This window comes from Crocuta crocuta, unplaced genomic scaffold, assembly GCF_008692635.1.
Source record: "Crocuta crocuta isolate KB4526 unplaced genomic scaffold, BGI_CrCroc_1.0 scaffold27, whole genome shotgun sequence".
In the NCBI taxonomy this organism is placed as follows: Eukaryota; Metazoa; Chordata; class Mammalia; order Carnivora; family Hyaenidae; genus Crocuta; species Crocuta crocuta.
Window position 1 is genome coordinate 8,251,864 of NW_027532250.1, and position 16,500 is coordinate 8,268,363.

At 45.9% G+C, this 16,500-nt stretch overlaps 1 protein-coding gene across 4 annotated transcripts in view; it reads right to left on the reverse strand.

The window, feature by feature from the left end:
* ARFGEF2 (ARF guanine nucleotide exchange factor 2) overlaps positions 1-16,500 on the reverse strand; it is a 73,672-nt gene that overhangs the window by 34,946 nt on the left and 22,226 nt on the right. For all 4 annotated transcript variants that reach the window (XM_077778363.1, XM_077778364.1, XM_077778362.1 and 1 more), the window contains exons 11-19: positions 15,426-15,537; positions 14,720-14,925; positions 11,773-11,857; positions 11,508-11,679; positions 10,754-10,905; positions 9,538-9,666; positions 8,120-8,278; positions 3,852-3,999; positions 2,615-2,714 (exon numbers count right to left, since the gene is read on the reverse strand). In XM_077778363.1, coding sequence (XP_077634489.1) covers positions 2,615-2,714; positions 3,852-3,999; positions 8,120-8,278; positions 9,538-9,666; positions 10,754-10,905; positions 11,508-11,679; positions 11,773-11,857; positions 14,720-14,925; positions 15,426-15,537 — 1,263 coding nt within the window. The remainder of the gene's footprint in view (positions 1-2,614; positions 2,715-3,851; positions 4,000-8,119; positions 8,279-9,537; positions 9,667-10,753; positions 10,906-11,507; positions 11,680-11,772; positions 11,858-14,719; positions 14,926-15,425; positions 15,538-16,500) is intronic.

The window sequence follows — 16,500 nt, forward strand, 5'->3', positions numbered from 1 at the left end:
CAGACACATAATAATCAAAATGATGAAAGGCACAGACCATGAGAGAATCTTGGAAGTAGAAAGAGAGCAGAGACTCATGACTGCATAAAGGAACCTATGGAAAAGTAAGAGCTGATTTCCCATCACAAACCACAGAGGCTAACAGGCAGTGGAATATATATTCAAGGTGCCGAAACAAAAAGACTATAAACCAAGAATTCTAAATGCACCAAAACTAACCTTCAAAAATGAAGGAGTAACTAAAATATCCTGAGATAAACAAAACTGGAGGTGATGCGTTGCTAACCAATCTACCCTATAAGAAACACTAAGGGACGTTCTTCAGGTTCTAATGAAAGGACAATAGATAATTACTCAAAACAATCTGAAGAAATAAAGAGCACTGGGAAAAGTAACTGCCTGAGGAAACAGGTAGTTTTTTTTTTAACTCATTTTATCTACCTGATTTGAGGACGGCAAAGGTGATCATTGTAAGCTGTGTTGACCGGCAGGTGTGTATAAATATGTAACTCATATGACAGCACAAAGGAGGGGACAGAATGGAGCTAATACGGAAGGCAACATGTTTCAGACTATTCCAACTAAGTGGACATTAATTCAAAGTGGAATGGTGAAAGTTAAAATGTTACTAATCATGATCCCCAAGGCAATCAGTAAGAAAAACACTCAAGAAATATAGTAAAACAAGGAAAGTAAAATGATACACCAGAAAATATCTTACTACATGAGAAGGCAGTGATCGTGAAGGAACAGAACAAAAACAACACATTTTTAAAAGGAGCAAAAGAGCAGATATAAATCTTACATATCAGCAATTAAATTATAATTAAATGCAAATAGATAAAATAAAGCAATCTAAAGGAAGAGACTAGCTGAATGGACTAAAATAAACATGGTCCAGAGGGGCGCCTGGGTGGCCCGGTTAAGTGGCTGACTTCGGCTCACATCATGACCTCACGGTTCATTCGAGCCCCAGGTCGGGCTCCACACTGAGAGTGTGGAGCCTGCTGGGGATTCTCTCTCTCCCCATCTCTCTCTGCCCCATGCTTTCTCTCTCTCAAAATAAATAAATAAAAACTTAAAAAATGGTCCAACCATCCACTGTGCAAAGAGACTCAATTTATTTTATTATTATTATTTTTCTAAAGTAGGCTCCACGCCCAACATGGGGCTTGAACTCATGACTCTGAGGTCAAGAGTCACATGCTCTACCAACTGAGCCAGACAGGCGTCCCCAAAGAGTAAACTCCGTAGATTCAAAGACACAAATTATGTTGAATGTAAAACAATAAAAAGATATGGCATATCAAAAAGTAAACAAAAGAAAGCTGAGGTGTCTGTACCAATATAAGACAAGAGATTTAAAAATCACTACTAATGACAAAGAGTGTTATAACATAAAAGGTTAAATCTGTCAAGAAAACACATAATTATAAACATACGCATCTAACAACAAATCCCCAAACCGCGAGGCAAACAGAACTGAAAAGGAGAAATGGACAACTGAATAATGCCCAGAATCAGCAAATTTATACAGACAGAAGGAAGACCACTGGCTCTGGAGACCATCGGCGGACGAAACAGGGAGTGACTGCTAGGAAGTACGGGGCGATGAAAATGCCCTGAAATTCCACAGTGGTGATGACCGCACAGCTCCAAACATACTAAAACCCACTGAATTGTACGTTTTAAAAGCACAGATCTTATGGTATGTGAATTATATCTTGATTTTTAAAAATGTAAGTCAGGCAGAGAAGGACAAATATCATATGTTTGCACATATAGGAGGATNAAAATGTAATTGCACATAAAGCAGTGCTAGATCTGGCTGAGGCAGAGGCACAGAGAAGGAGGAAGTATGATTAATGGAAGGACATTTTGTACTATTAGCCTAAACCTGACTGAAAAATGTGCGGGAAACCTGTCAAAAGTACGTTACAGACAGTGTCTCCGTTGTAGAGAAGCAATAGGAACAAGATAATTAAAATACACTGATAAAGAATTTAAAATACTAAGAGGACTGTTCCGAGAATAGTACAAATTATGACAAAAATTCTGCTATTCGGCTATCATCTCAAAGTTGTCTATATTTCATGCACCGGGCTAGGTCAATAACCGAGTGAACAGCAGTGTACATGATTACTCAACAGTAATTTTCAGGAGTGTGTTCATTTTAGACAATTCACATTTTAGGCATCGGTACCTAATGCATGTCTTCAAATAAGATTGCCTGTATTTCTCTTGGATGTTTAGGTCAAGTTTCAAGTAAACAGATATAATGGAAAGGTTCTGGGCAAAAAGGAATGGAAACTATTGATTTGGCCAGGTCTCACTCATTCTATTAAGGAAACAAGGTAACCTAAAACATCAGCACAAGCAAAAACTCTGGTCTCTGACATGATTTGGTCACAAGTTATAATTTTTTTTAAATGGTCATGATGCAATTCAGGTCACAATTCAAATGAAATGAAAGTAAAGGTTATTAGTAGCTGGGGATGCCCTTCCCAGCTTGAGCGATCTGGAGCTCACGACACTCACAAGAGTCAAACGAATAAATGGAGCATCCAGTCACTACACAGAGGACGTGCCAAGCTACTGGAGAACAAAATCTTACCTGTCCACAGCTACAACCACACTCTGCGAGCTGGTCTCCCCAACCGACTCCTGGAAGCTGGCCATCTGTCTTTTATCCACTCCACCACTCACCAAATTACCTGAAACACAATGTGCAAAGTCAACGGTGCTTCAAAACCAGTCAAGTAGTTAGAACAAAGTACTTTGTGGCATCAGTCTGCAGAGGCAAGACACAAACGAGAAGGGTTTGCAGGCAAAAAACCAAAACCAAAACCAAAACAACCCCAAACCCCCTCAACTGATGACAGAATAAAATTAAACATAGGTTTTGGCACTGCATTATAATACACCCTTATTCTCTAAATACAAGCTCCTTTGCTTGTACTGACCAGCTCCTTTCCTTCACAGTCTTTTACACTTTTATAGTACAGAATACCTACAGGAAAACAAATACAAAATTAAACAACCCTAACTTGGAGCTCCTGGAAGACGCGATGGCTTCCACCTGCTGAATGTCCGGCGTGCTTCCCGGGACTTCACTCCGGCCATCCCTGCGTGCTCCCTGAGGAGGGGGTGCTATGACAGCCCCTTCCCCCTCGTGCAGCCTGTGCTTTACGCTGCCCTGCACTATTCCAGCCAGCGTGCGCGGGCCCGAGGGGCCTGCCCTCTGCCCCGAGACGGTGTGGCCTTGTTCCTGTCACTTCACCGCCCCCCAGCTTCCTCACTTGGAAGATGCGGACGACAATCGTGCCGATCTCAATGAACTGAGAGGATTAGAGGGGCTCAAATGTGGGAACGGAGGGTTTAGAGTGTGGTCTGGCACGTGGTTTGCCCTGTTGACTGTCACTGTTCTGTCACTGATGCGGTCCCTTGATTCGATGAGAGAGAATCCTCCCTTCATGAGAATACCACTTAATAAAAGGCCCCCAAATGAACATGGAAGAGGCACTGAATGTACTTTTAAAAATCTACAGAAACAGATATACACGAGGTACTAATGCTGTAGCCTTTCTACAGCAAACGGCTTCTCCACCCAATAGTGATATGCACAGAAAGAAAGATAGTGCACCCTGATTTTGATGAAATGGGCATTTACTCAACAGCCGAATCACAGTTAAGAGCGCCAGAGCGGCACTTGCACTTCCACGAATAAACACACTGTCAGCCAGCATACAAGGAAGAGAAGGTTTGCACGACAGTCCTGCTGAGACAAGAATGGTTTCGTTCCGGTTAAGCTGTGACTCCGGGACGGCCAGACGTGGGGTGCGGTGTCTTACCAAGGCCAAGGCCCATGAACTCTTCTCCTGCCAACGTGTGGCTCTTCAGGCTCCCTTCTCTTTCACGTCCAGATCCAGACAAGTAGCGGGTTTTCACACCAGTTCCTATCAGCTGAGCAAGCTCCAGCTGACTGATGCATTTCAGGATCTAATGAAGAGAAGGCATGAAGAAATGAGTTCCTGGGGCACCTGGGTGGCTCAGTCAGTTAAGCATCCAACTCCTGATATTGGCTCAGGTCATGATCTCACCGTCGTGAGACTGAGCCCCAAGTAGGGCTCCATGCTGGTCATGGGGCCTGCTTAAGATTCTCATTCTCTCTCTCTCTCTCTCTCCCTCTTCTCCCTCTGCCCCTCCCCTCCAATCTCTCTCAAAAAGAAGAGTACACTTATCTCGATGAGCACTAATATAAAAATGTTGAATCACTGTGTTGTACACCTGAAACTAATATAACACTATATGTTAACTGTACTAGAATTAAAAAACAAAAACAAATGAAAAACAGTATCTGCTAAGGCTGAAAAAATAAGAAAAAACTCATATCTTTAAAAAAAAGAAATGAGTTCTGATTTCTAGCAATCTTAGTCATTAAAGAGTTCTTTGAAACACACAGCTTCCAGGTGAGAATAAAATCTGAGGGTCCTAGGGTGGTTTCTAGTCATGGCTGGACAACCCACTGAGTGCGGGCCGCGGAAGTCAGACTTCGCTATTTTTTTTTTTTCAAACGATTAAAAGGAGAAGAGAAAATGACAGAAAGAAAAGCTGGTATGACAGAGTTAGGCCACACAGATGTTTAATTAGCTCCTCAGACACAAATAACACTAGTCTCCCTGCCGCTCTGTTGTCTCTTCATGAGCCTTCAACAGCCTTGCTGTTCCTTATGCCTGGAATACGTTCCTTACACTCTTCCCTAGGGCTCACTCCCACCTCAGACATGCATCCCTCAGAGACCTCCCTTGACTGCCCTGAGGTCACACATCCTCTCCACCACCGTCCCCTGGTAACTTTTTTCCCCTCAGCACTTACCACTTTTTGGCATTTTGCCACATATTTGCTTGTTCTCTGCCTTAAGTCCCAACAGGGCATTAACTGTTATGTTCACTGCTGAATCCCCGGCACTTCAAATAGCTGACTACTGTTCGGCTGACTGACTGAGAAGATGCCCTAGGATGGGTGTGCGGCGGGAAGACTGTGCCGTCCAGCCCTGTGGGGTGCCTCCGGGGTTGAGAAGACATACCTACCTGCACACAAGCCCTCTCTCAGCTACATCTTATCTGAAGAAACAGAAAGTGGTCTCAACTTCCAGAGGAGGAAAAACTGCTTACAAGAAACTTATTGTGGGGCAGCATGGAGATCTCCTGGTAAGCCCTTCCCAAGGGGTTTTCATGGGGATTTCTGAATAAAGCTGAGTATTGCCTTTTGTGTTGACCTTGTAGTCCAATGTCAGAGTATGAGCCCGCTGTACCACAGAGCGCTTCTGTCATTACTTACAGGCTGCCCTCCAGCTGACTGAGAAAGGTACTGAATTCTATCAGAAAGAGCGATCCCCGGACTGCTCCACATACAATGATACTACTAAGTTATTACCAGTAAACTATTAATTCCCTCCCTTTTCTAGAAGCTGAGGATGGCCAGGGTCTCGAGTACGGCAACAACTTGTGGCCGAGGGCTTCTTGGTTCTAAGTCTGATTTCTCAGGGTTTCTGACCATCAGATAGGTCAGATAGGTGGTAATTCATTTTAACATTTCCAGGTGCTGTTATATACTTGGCAACCAGCGGGAATCCTGCACAGATCATGCCTCCCAGGTTAAAGAAAGTGCTATGAAAGAGGAGCTACTTATTGATTCACTAGACATTATGGCTCTTCAGAAGACAGGAAATTATTTCTTAAAAAAATAGGGGCGCCTGGGTGGCTCAGTTGGTTAAGTGTCAGACTTCGGCTCACGTCATGGTCTCACCGTTCCTGAGTTCAAGCCCCACATGGGGCTCTGTGCTGACAGCTCAGAGCCTGGAGCCTGCTTCGGATTCTTTGTCTCCCTCTCCCTCTGCCCCTCCCCCGTGCATGCTCTGTCTCTGTCTCTCTCAAAAAGAAACATTAAAAAATACCAAAAAAAAAAAAAAAAATCCCACAAACAAACAAAACCAGGGCTCCTGGCTGGCTCAGTCAGCAGAACATGCTCTTGATCTTGGGGTCATAAGTTTGAACCCCACACCGGACACAGAGATAAAACAAAACAAAAAACCCACACACACACCAACCCAGCCCTCTCCACCCCTATCCCATAGAACTTTGTCTTTTCTAATACCGAAAACTCCAGGATTGTGACAGGGAAAGGAAAGGCTGGGTGGAAGACGTATGTGTCTGGGCCGCGATGAGGGCAAGGAGAACAGCTAACACCAGCTGAGCCCTGGCCACCTGCCAAACGCACTTCCGCTCCCTTTCCCACGCACGACCTCCCCTCTCCCTGCAGCCCCACACAGGTATGGCCCGGGGACTTAGGGACCTGCACTCCACACAGGCAGGCAGAGGTGCACACCTGGCCCGGCCCCTCGCAGTGCAGCTCTGGGGGTGGGGGGGGGGCTCCCCCTTAAGGATTCCGTGGGGCAGGAGGCAGCAATCCTCCCTCTAGGTGCCCACAGTCCCCGCAACTCTGCACTCGCTCACCTCCACTTTGTCACAATTTTCTCTCTAAGCAAGAAGCAATATATGCAGATGGGAGAGAAGTCAGGTGATGTAACTTAAGGGAAAAAAAGCAGAAAATTTACTGCTCACCTAATTCTATCACTTAGGATGTTAACGTTTTTCTTTATCCTTTCAAATCTCATTCTTTATGTATGTTTAGAATGGATTTTTACTTTATATACTGTGACCACATTTCCATGACACAAGATCATTTTTATGACATCTTTATTTTTTTCTCTGAAGTCTTTTTTTTTTCAATGTTTACTTTTGAGAGAAAGAAAGATAGAGCATGAGCAAGGGAGGGGCAGAGAGAGAGGGAGACACAAAATCTGAAGGAGCTCCAGGCTCTGAGCTGTCAGCACAGAGCCTGAGGCAGGGCTCAAACCCACAAACCATGAGATCATGACCTGAGCAGAAGCTAGGCGCTTAACTGACTAAGCCACCCAGGCGGTCCTGAAGTCTTTTTTAAGTTTATTTATTTATTTTTAGAAGGGGGGTGGGGCAGAGAGAGACGGAGAGAGACAGAATGCCAAGCAGGCTCCGCACTGTAGTGTAGAGCCCCATGTGGGGCTCGAACTCACATACCATGAGATCATGGCCTGAGCCGAAATCAAAGGTTGGCTACTTAACTGACTGAGTCACCCAGGTGCCCCTAAGTCTTTTTTAATCCATAGACCCATCCTCCATTTATTATTTTTCTTGTCGTTATTTGTTGAAGAGCCTGGTCATTTACTCAGTAGGGGGGGGTTCATCTCCCAGAGTTTGCGGACTGTATTCTCATGATCTCATTTACAAGTGCCTCTGTCCCCAAATTTCCCGTAAACTTGCAGTACAGGCTTGCACGGACTCAGGTTGGAGTTCGGGGCAGAAACACTTGGTTGGGGCTACTGTGTGCTTCCCTCAGGGGGAAGGACGTCTGGCCGTCCCTCCTTTCAGCAACATTATTTCAAAATGGCTGTATAACACTGGAAGGAATGGTGTGCCACACTTTTGTTGTTTTCTTTTAAAGTGCAATCTCTCACTACTGGGACACCTAGGCTGTTTCTCAAGCAGTCTTTTTCCTACAACAACTAAAATTTCAATGAATGACCTTTCAAACAACATGTTTGTACCCATAAATGATTACCCTTAGGTGAGAACCTTAGAATGTTACTTAAGAAGAACTGTAAACCCACCGGCAATCTCCTCAGTGGCTTACTATAAATGTCAACCATTTCTTTTCAGACCAGGCTCCCAGCTCTAAGTCTATACGCTGGCATTAGGAGCTCCCAGGAAGTGCATAGGGCTAGGGAAGCAGCAGTCAGGTGGGAGGAAAGCCACGCAACACACGTGTGCTTGTGTAACACGAGCTGCCGGGGATGTGGACTCTCATGGGATGGTGCTTGTGACCCCAACCACCAGAGCCACGGAGGCTGACTTTAAGACAGGTGACGTACTTGAAAGATAAGGGAAACCCCAGAGTTAAAGTTAGGCTTCCCTGTAGTTCCAAAAATGCAACTGACCAAAGACAGACAAACAACGAGGAAGAGGAATGCTGGGAGTCATCCTAAGGAAAGGCATCTAGCAAGCTTTCACAGAAAACTCACCTCGTGCCAGGAATTCCCAAGGTAGTTGCCGTCGGTGTGCGCCACCGTGATAAGCGTCTTTATGGTGTCGATGTTCTTCTGCTTCATTTCCGTGATGCTGGAGCTGGCCGTCAGCAGGGAGAAGCGCGCAAGAGCCTGAACGTAGGCGTCTCGCTCCAGCTGTTAACGGAAGCCCGGACAAGAGACACAGATTGCACCCTCAGCACGACCGCTCTCACATTGACAGGGCTGCTGGGCGTCTGATACCTTCTGAACACACATCGCTAACAGACGCCACGCACATCATCGTGCCAGTTATTCGGTGCTGGCGCCCTCCTGCTCCCGGAACAGCCCTGCACACCACATGGCTGAGAGCCAGCTCTCTCCTTTGCAGCTTAAGTTCCCGGTTCTACTCCCTCTGGAGGGAGTGGGAGAGGAATCTGTTGAAATGTTAAGATTGTCACATACACTCAGGGCACCTGGGTGGCTCAGTTGGTTAAGCGCCCAACCTCAGCTCAGGTCATGACCTCACGGTTCATGAGTTCGAGCCCTGTGTCAGGCTCTCTGCTGTCAACACAGAGCCCGCTTTGGATCCTCTGTCCATGCTCTCTCTCTGCCCCTCCCTCTGCTCTCTCTGAATTAATAATTTTTGTAGACACGAAAATTAAAAAAAAAAAAAAAGACTGTCACATGCACTGTAGCATCTGCATCAATCTTGAAAGGTAGGCCTATTTTCTCAACTCTGCATATGAGGAAATCAAGAGTATCTTACAGAGAAGTTAGCTGGGCCAATGTCACATGGCTGGGGAAGTAGCACAGGTGGGTTCTGAAACCCAGTCTGATGTAAAAGTCTGCGGTCTTGGTACAGCAGAAAATGTCTAAGTGTAAAGTAAGCAGAAATAGATTTGAGGTTTTCAATATAAATGGGTGCAAATTCTTATTTAGGAAGTAATGCATGGGACCGACAATTTCCTGATTTCCTGACAGTTTGAGAATTGTATTTTGTTCAGTTGCTTTAAGTTTTCAAGATTCGGAGGTTTACAGACACATTCATTTTGCAGTAAGCTATTTGTCTCCCTCAGAGAAGACCTAGATATAAAGGAAATTATAATAAAAACGAATATTAAAAGGAAGAGTAATGCTTTAAGCACTAGGGCGCGCAAATTAGTCAGGCGGATAGGAAGTCTGTTTTGTCAAACCCTGTCAAGCGGCTTGGTCGCCACCCAGCCCTAAAGAAGGTTATAATCCAAATCTCCAATTCTTCTCCCAGATGAGACTGCTGTCAGCACAAATCTGTGGGCTGCCTCTCAGCAGGCATGAGTAAGGAGCTTGCTGCAGATTTCTGGCTAAGTGGACATGTCTGGTGGCGTCTGAGTTTTGCCAGATCTAAAAACACACGGCCCACCAGGATCTCTAGAGCTTTGTTAACTTAGACCCACCTGCATTCCAAAGATGCAGGCAATGCGGACTGCACACCGGATGCCCTCCAGGCACAGGGAGGCCACCTCTGTGTCGTCACAGTTCTGCAGTCCGATGCTGTAGGCGGCCAGCAGCGGCGTCCACACCAGCTAAAAGGCAGCAAAGTTTCAAATGCTACAATTATAGCATGGAAACAGCACTTGGCGGCCACACTGCTAGTTATGAGAATGGTCAGGATGCCAAAGTCATCACTATTTTGATTTCAGTCTATTCCATTCACAATATAAAATAGTTCCTCCTAACCTGTGGTCAAAGGTATCACTATAGCATGACAGATATGCTCTTTACTAAACATATGGCTCAAGAAGAAGGAAGATAAATACGGGTTTGATGTGCTACCACTCCGCTGACCTGTGCTTGTGGCAGACATCATTAATCAACTGGAGAGCCCACTCCCTGCTGAGTCTATTCAGGGCATGAGAACCCTTCATTCACACAGTGCAGCAGGCAGCGACTGCCAATCAGAGGTTGGCATGCAAAAAAAAAAAAAAAAAAACCTTTAAGTAACTTACATTCTATAAACTTAAGTTTATTGAAAGTTTCCTAGTTCAAATTATTTAGACTTTATTTTTTCCTCCAATTTTCTTGTCAATTCCCTAGAAATAAAGGTTCACAAAAATCTAACAGGATACTGATAGTTACTATAAAAATATCTTAGAGAAAAATTATGTGTTATGTACATAAAACATTGTATCTTTTTAAATACAGAAGGACTTCGGGACGTTATCTTTTACTGCCAGCTAGTTTCATCTGGTAAACTAACCCTGAGGCCACTGAAGTGAGATGTTAAAATAAAATGATCCCTTTTGCCTAAATAATCATTCATTCACTCAATTCCCCAGCGGCTCTAACAACAATCCTCTATCTGTCCCCACAGTACAAATGATGAGACACTGAGTAACCTGGTCCAGGTCACAGAGCTACGAAGTGGCTGCAGCAGGATTCAAACCAGACATTCTGACAGTACAGCCTGTGCAGTGGCTGGTGCTGGCACATCGCTGGCATCATCAAAAGCTTCTGGGAAGGACTCACTTTTAGTTACTTTTCAGACAGAAGCATCCAGAGTTGGCCTTTCCTCTCCTCAACCTCTTCACCATTACGGGGTGACCGGTTAGCTTCTAGCTGGTCACCTCCGGACTTAGGCCGAGCCAGGTCGTCAGTCCCCAGCATACTCACCTTGAACATTGGCCGGACGTGGTCCAAGTGAGTGGCACTCGTGAACGGGGCTTTGGCGTGGCTCACGGCCTCCATCAGGGCTTTGGCTGTTCTAGCCATTTGCTCCATCTCCAGATTGTACAGCAGCCGTCGCTGTTTTTCACTGGCCACACCTACAAAGAGACAGAGGAGTGTGACACCCACTGGGAGCTCGCTGTGTGCGAGGCATGGTTTTAAGAGTCACCACGATTAATTCACAACCCCCCCGACCACCCCTCCATGAGTATGTTCCGAATTATTACCATTTTACTGAAGGAGGAAATGAGGCACAGAGAGGCTTAGCACCTCGGCCAGGTACACACGGCCAGTGAGTAGTAGAGGTGGGACCCAACCCCAGCCAGTATGGCTCCACAGACTGTGCTCTAAACCCCAACATGGGGCTGAAACCGCTTGTGTCACGGGCTTTACCTAACAGAATTCTCACCAAGGTTGAGATCACAATCACCACTGGCACTAAAGCAGTTTTAAGGAACATTTTGTGGGGATAATTCAGCTCTCAGATCACTCATTTAAATTCTTTCTTGAAGCTAATCACAAATTTAGCAAGAAGATGGTTATAATTATGAAAGACTCAATATAATCACAGTAACTAATTTAAACACATTTACTATTCAGATGTCTAAATACACAAATTAGATTTATTATCAGGGGACTTAATCATGCAGTCGAATACCCTTGAAATTTAGAATAAAAATAATGTGCCATTAGACCTTACTCTGCTTAGTAGATTTGGTTGCGATCGTATGCTCTTTTGTTTCTTTCATTGCAATTTTCTTGCCTTCTATTTCTTCATAGATGCTTGAGAGGTATTCTTCCGGTAGGTCTTTGCTATCATTGATACCCCGGTTCATTTTAATATACTGTTCTTTTGTCATTTTATTTTTCACCTGAAATTTAAAAAAAATTTTTGAGAAAACATCCAATGGTCCAAATAAAGCTCCTTATTTAGCTACAATATATAAATCACTAACACATTTTACCTGAGGGCTGTGCAAGTCTGTAGTTAGCATGATAATGGAGTACGCCAGGACGTACGCAGTGTCAGCACTAGCAAATAGGGTTTGCCTGGAAGAGAAGGTTCTAGACGTAAGAACATGAAGAGAGAAGAGACTAATGGAGGCACGCTGTACTGAAAGCAAGGTGGCCGTTCCACGTGATACTAAACTAATCAAGAGCGCTCATCCTTTCGTCGTCGTCACTGAATAATAATTACTAATGACCCTGAGTGTAGAAAAAGCTAATCAAGAAACCATGTCAGGCTTCAGATTTCGTCGCACAAAGCAGTTTTAAGTAAAGTTTTAAAGATTCTCAGGGCACATCCAGGCCCAGGGATCAGGGTGTGGCAAGCAAGGCACCCAGAGCACAAAATGCAAGGAGACCCTCACTCCAACCATGAGCGTGAGGCCCCCTTCTAGTCTGCACCTTTGCACCGCACTTGCCTCACCCTGGCCCTGCTCCTGAGAGCATCTACTTTGTGCTGGGGGCTGGGTGTGACGAGGACAAGGACTGCTGTCCAGGGGCGCCTGGCCGGCTCAGTCAGGGGAGCGCGGGACTCTTGATTTCAGGTCATAAGTTTAACAAGCCCCAGGCTGGGGGCGCCTGGGGGGCTCAGTGGGGGGGGCATCTGACGTCGGCTCAGGTCATGATCTCACAGCTCATGGGTTTGAGCCCCGCATTGGGCTCTGTGCTGACAGCTCAGAGCCTGGAGCCTATTTCAGATTCTGTGTCTCCCTCTTTCTGCCCTTCCCCCACTCATGCTCTGTCTCTCTCAAAAGTAAATAATAAATAAACATTAAAAAAAAAACATAAGCCCTACTTTGGGCATAGAGATTACTTAAATAACATAGAATCTTAAAAAGATAACAGCTGTTCAGTTATTAGTTATTTATAGCTTACATTCCCACTGGAATACTGAACAGCAGACATTTGAAGAAAAATATTTATATTGTTCTAAATAATAAGCTGAAGTCTGGTTTTTTTCTTTTTTTGCCCAAGGCAAGAAAAGAAAGAAAAACCAGGGGATGCATAGCCTCAAAAATGTGTGAGGCCGAAGCTACAAAACTGGTCTGTGTCCAAATCGCCCCCACAAGGACAGGGAGACACTCTGAAGAACGTAACAGAAGGTCTGCACTACAAAATAAAAGGCAGTAGGGTCACATGTTTACCTACGAAGAGAAACAGATCAAGGTACACGGTCTGCATAGGAGAATGTGCTTAAAGTAAACACGAACTCCTTATGCCTTCATAGCAGAGTCTCGTGTCCCCTGGGTTCAAATGACCAGATGCTGCCTTTACTGACCGTGTGTCTCAGAGGGAACAGCCTGTCGTGCACCTGGAGCATCAGGACCAAGGAGTGTGGGAACCAAGCTGACCTGAGGCAAACCTGTTCTCAAAATGTCTCCACTGAGCAACGGCCACGTCACGCTCACAGCACGTTCGGACCCTCGGCACGTCGTGCCCGCTAGAAAGAGCACGAGCTTCAGCGTCAGACGATTCAGTCAATCCTACTCTGTTACTTGCTAGCTGACTCATTTCTGGACAGGTTGCTCAATCTTCCAGAGCCTCAGTTTCCTCATCCATAAAATGGAGACACCACTCACAGGATTACCATCATTTATGGGAACCCCATGGCATGATGAACATACAGGAAATAGTTAATAAAGGTTAGCTCTCTTTTTAATTTCCACTTCCTACAAAAAAGAAACATGAACTACCCACCAAAAGAGGCCACAAGATGAAATCATACATTTAAGGCAAGTGTTACTAGTTATATAGCCATTTTTCTAATCTGCCTATTATTATGTAACCAAAGAAAAACCAAAATCTTTGAGATCTACTCTGTATGTTAAATCAGGGAGCTGTTCTTTTTTTTTTTTAAATAGTACTTTTTTGTTTTTATTTTTATTGTTTTATTTATTTCTGAGAGAAAGAGAGAGAGAGAGACAGACAGACAGACAGACAGTGTGAGCAGGGGAGGGTCAGAGAGAGAGGGAGACACAGAATCTGAAACAGGCTCCAGGCTCTGAGCTGGCTGTCAACACAGAGCCCGATGCAGGGCTCAAACCCACGAATACTGAGATCATGACCTGAGCTGAATTTAGACGCTTAACTGAGCCACCCAGGCACCCCTTGTTTTTTATTTTAGAGAGAGAGTGAGTGAGCAGGGAAGAGGGACAGGGGGAGGGGGGAGGAAGGGAGGGAGGGGAAAGGGGAGAGAGGGGGAGAGAGGGGGAGAGAGGGGGAGAGAGGGGAAGAGAGAGAGAATCCCAAGCAGGCTCCGTGCTCAGCAGAGTACAATGTGGGGCTTGATCCCACGACCCTGGGATCATGAGCTCAGCCAAAATCAAAAGCAAGACGCTTAAATGACCAAGCCACCCAGGCACCCCAGGGAGCTGTTGTGAATTAGGGAAGAGATGCCCAAGGACCTCCCCTCAACTCACGAATTTACTCTTGTCACAATTAATAGTATGGATTCTAGGGGCACCTGGGTGGCTCAGTCAGTTAAGCGTCTGGCTCTTGATTGCAGCTCAGCTCATGATCTCATGGATTTAGGGTTTGAACCCTGCATCCAAGCTCCATGCCGACAGTGCAGAACCTGCTTGGGATTCTCTCTCTGCCCTCCCTCCTAAATAAATAAATAAACATAAACAAAAATTAAAAAACAGTATTGACTCTAGCTGTGTGAATGTGGGCAAGTTACTTAAGCCTCTCCAGGCCTCTCCTTGTCTGTAGAAAGGGGACACAAACAGAAGCTGTGAGGTCTTATGTAAGACAATCCCCCAGAACAGTGCCTGGTACGTGGTAACAGAAATTTCAGTTGCCCAGCACGGATTTAGAAAGACTAAATTCAGCTCCTAACCAATCTAGGACTAGTGCTCTGAGGCAGGCAAAAAGACGACGTGGAAGGGACTCAAACACAGTGCTCACCCCTGGTTGCACTCTATGTATCTCGCTGCAAACTTCTCCATTAATCGATCAATCTTCTGGGCTTCCCCAGGTAGGCGGAAACCTTCTAGAAACGTCCGCAGGGCGGAGACAAACTCCTTTTCACAGAAGTCCAGTTGGTCCACGTAGGCATACATCACTTCCTTGTTGAACCTCGTGCTCTCTCCCAGAAAATCACCTACTTGGGTCTGAAACATACACACTGCATCACATCTAGAAACTGTCATGTGTGAACCCACCGTAAGGCACACTTCAGGCAGAGCGGGGAAGGCAGAACTCCCTGCTCTCAGCACCCAGAACAGGCTGGCCCGCTAGAAAAGCTGGGTGACTCCGAGCCTGCCCACCCACTCAACCGGTTCAGGCTCAGTCTATCCTGCGGCGGAGCAGGAGGAGGAGGCACGAGAGACTTAAAGATGGGAAATGATGAGACACACTCAGGAGGGAGGTTCGCTGCAGACAGGCAGCCACAAGTCTCCAGCAGTCAAAGCACACTTCTAGGTTCGACCCTGTTCCACCAAGGACACAACCACCTCTTGTGAGCTTTGTGCTCACAAGTAGGACTGCTGTTCAGCAGGGGTGTGGACAACAGCCACTGCACGCAGGGTCAGCCATGCTGTAGGTTAAAGCCGGGAGGGTCTCAGAATCACCTGGTAAAACCTACACGCCAGCACCCCACCCCCAGTCTTACAGAATCAAGGCGCTCCTCCTGGTGCAGGAATTGGGCAATGTCTTCAACGGACGTTCCCAGCATGCCCTGCTCCTGGAGGAACTGGATCCCTCTCTTGGGTTTCTTGTTGAAACTGTTTTGAGAAGAGACAGGACATGGGTTACTTATTTCAAAGCCTAGAGGACAGAAAAAGCTGGCATCGGAGCCATGAACAAGTCATCACATTTATCAGCTTAGGAAGGTCCTCTGTGTCCTGGTAGCTTCTCTGATTTCCACCGTGAGTTTCTGACCCAGTTACAGCAGAATCTGATGGCTGTCACCCAACATCGGCTCTCCTCTCCTCCCACATGAACAGAACTCTAGATGTGGTCACACCACTACCTGGAATAAAAACATTTTCCTGCCTCCCTTAAACAAAGTACGGCCATGTGAGCACAAGTGGTGTGGGTCCTTTCAGGAAGGAGCCTTGAACAAAGCTGGCTTGGCTGGGAGGTATATTCTTTTTGCCCTTTCTTCTTCATTCCCTAGTATAGGTGTGACGGCTGACACTCTAGCAGTCACCTTAAACCAGGAGGCAGCACTGAAGGTGAAAATTGTGTAAAGATGGTGAAGCAGAAAAAGTAAAAGAGCCTGAATCTCTGATGTCCGTAAGAGCCAATATAACAGCCCGAGACTGTCCGTGTTGGGATTTCCTTTAACAGAGCTTCAGTACTGTTTGTATTTCCCGTTAAAGGTAGGCGTACTTAACTATGTATAAACTAAACTCGCTATTTACCAGGCCTATCAGCACAGACTGGGGCAAGGGCTGCAGAGAGAGGACATGGACAGGGTGCAAGCAAGAGCAGCCTGGGACCCGTGCAGGCGGTGCCTGGAGAAGGCAAGGCCTCCTTGAGGAGGAAGAGGGGTTTTGCCAAGTCTCAAGGAGGAAACAGACCCACAGGTTCAAGAAGAGGGCACGAGGGTGAAAAGAGCTTGAAGCGTTCAAGGGGATGAAGTGTATCCTGTGACCTGGGTGCCGGCAGGAGGATGAGGTCAGTGAGGGGGGTCCGGAAGTGGGACGTGGCTGTGATGAGGAGACGGACACCTGGAATGACTG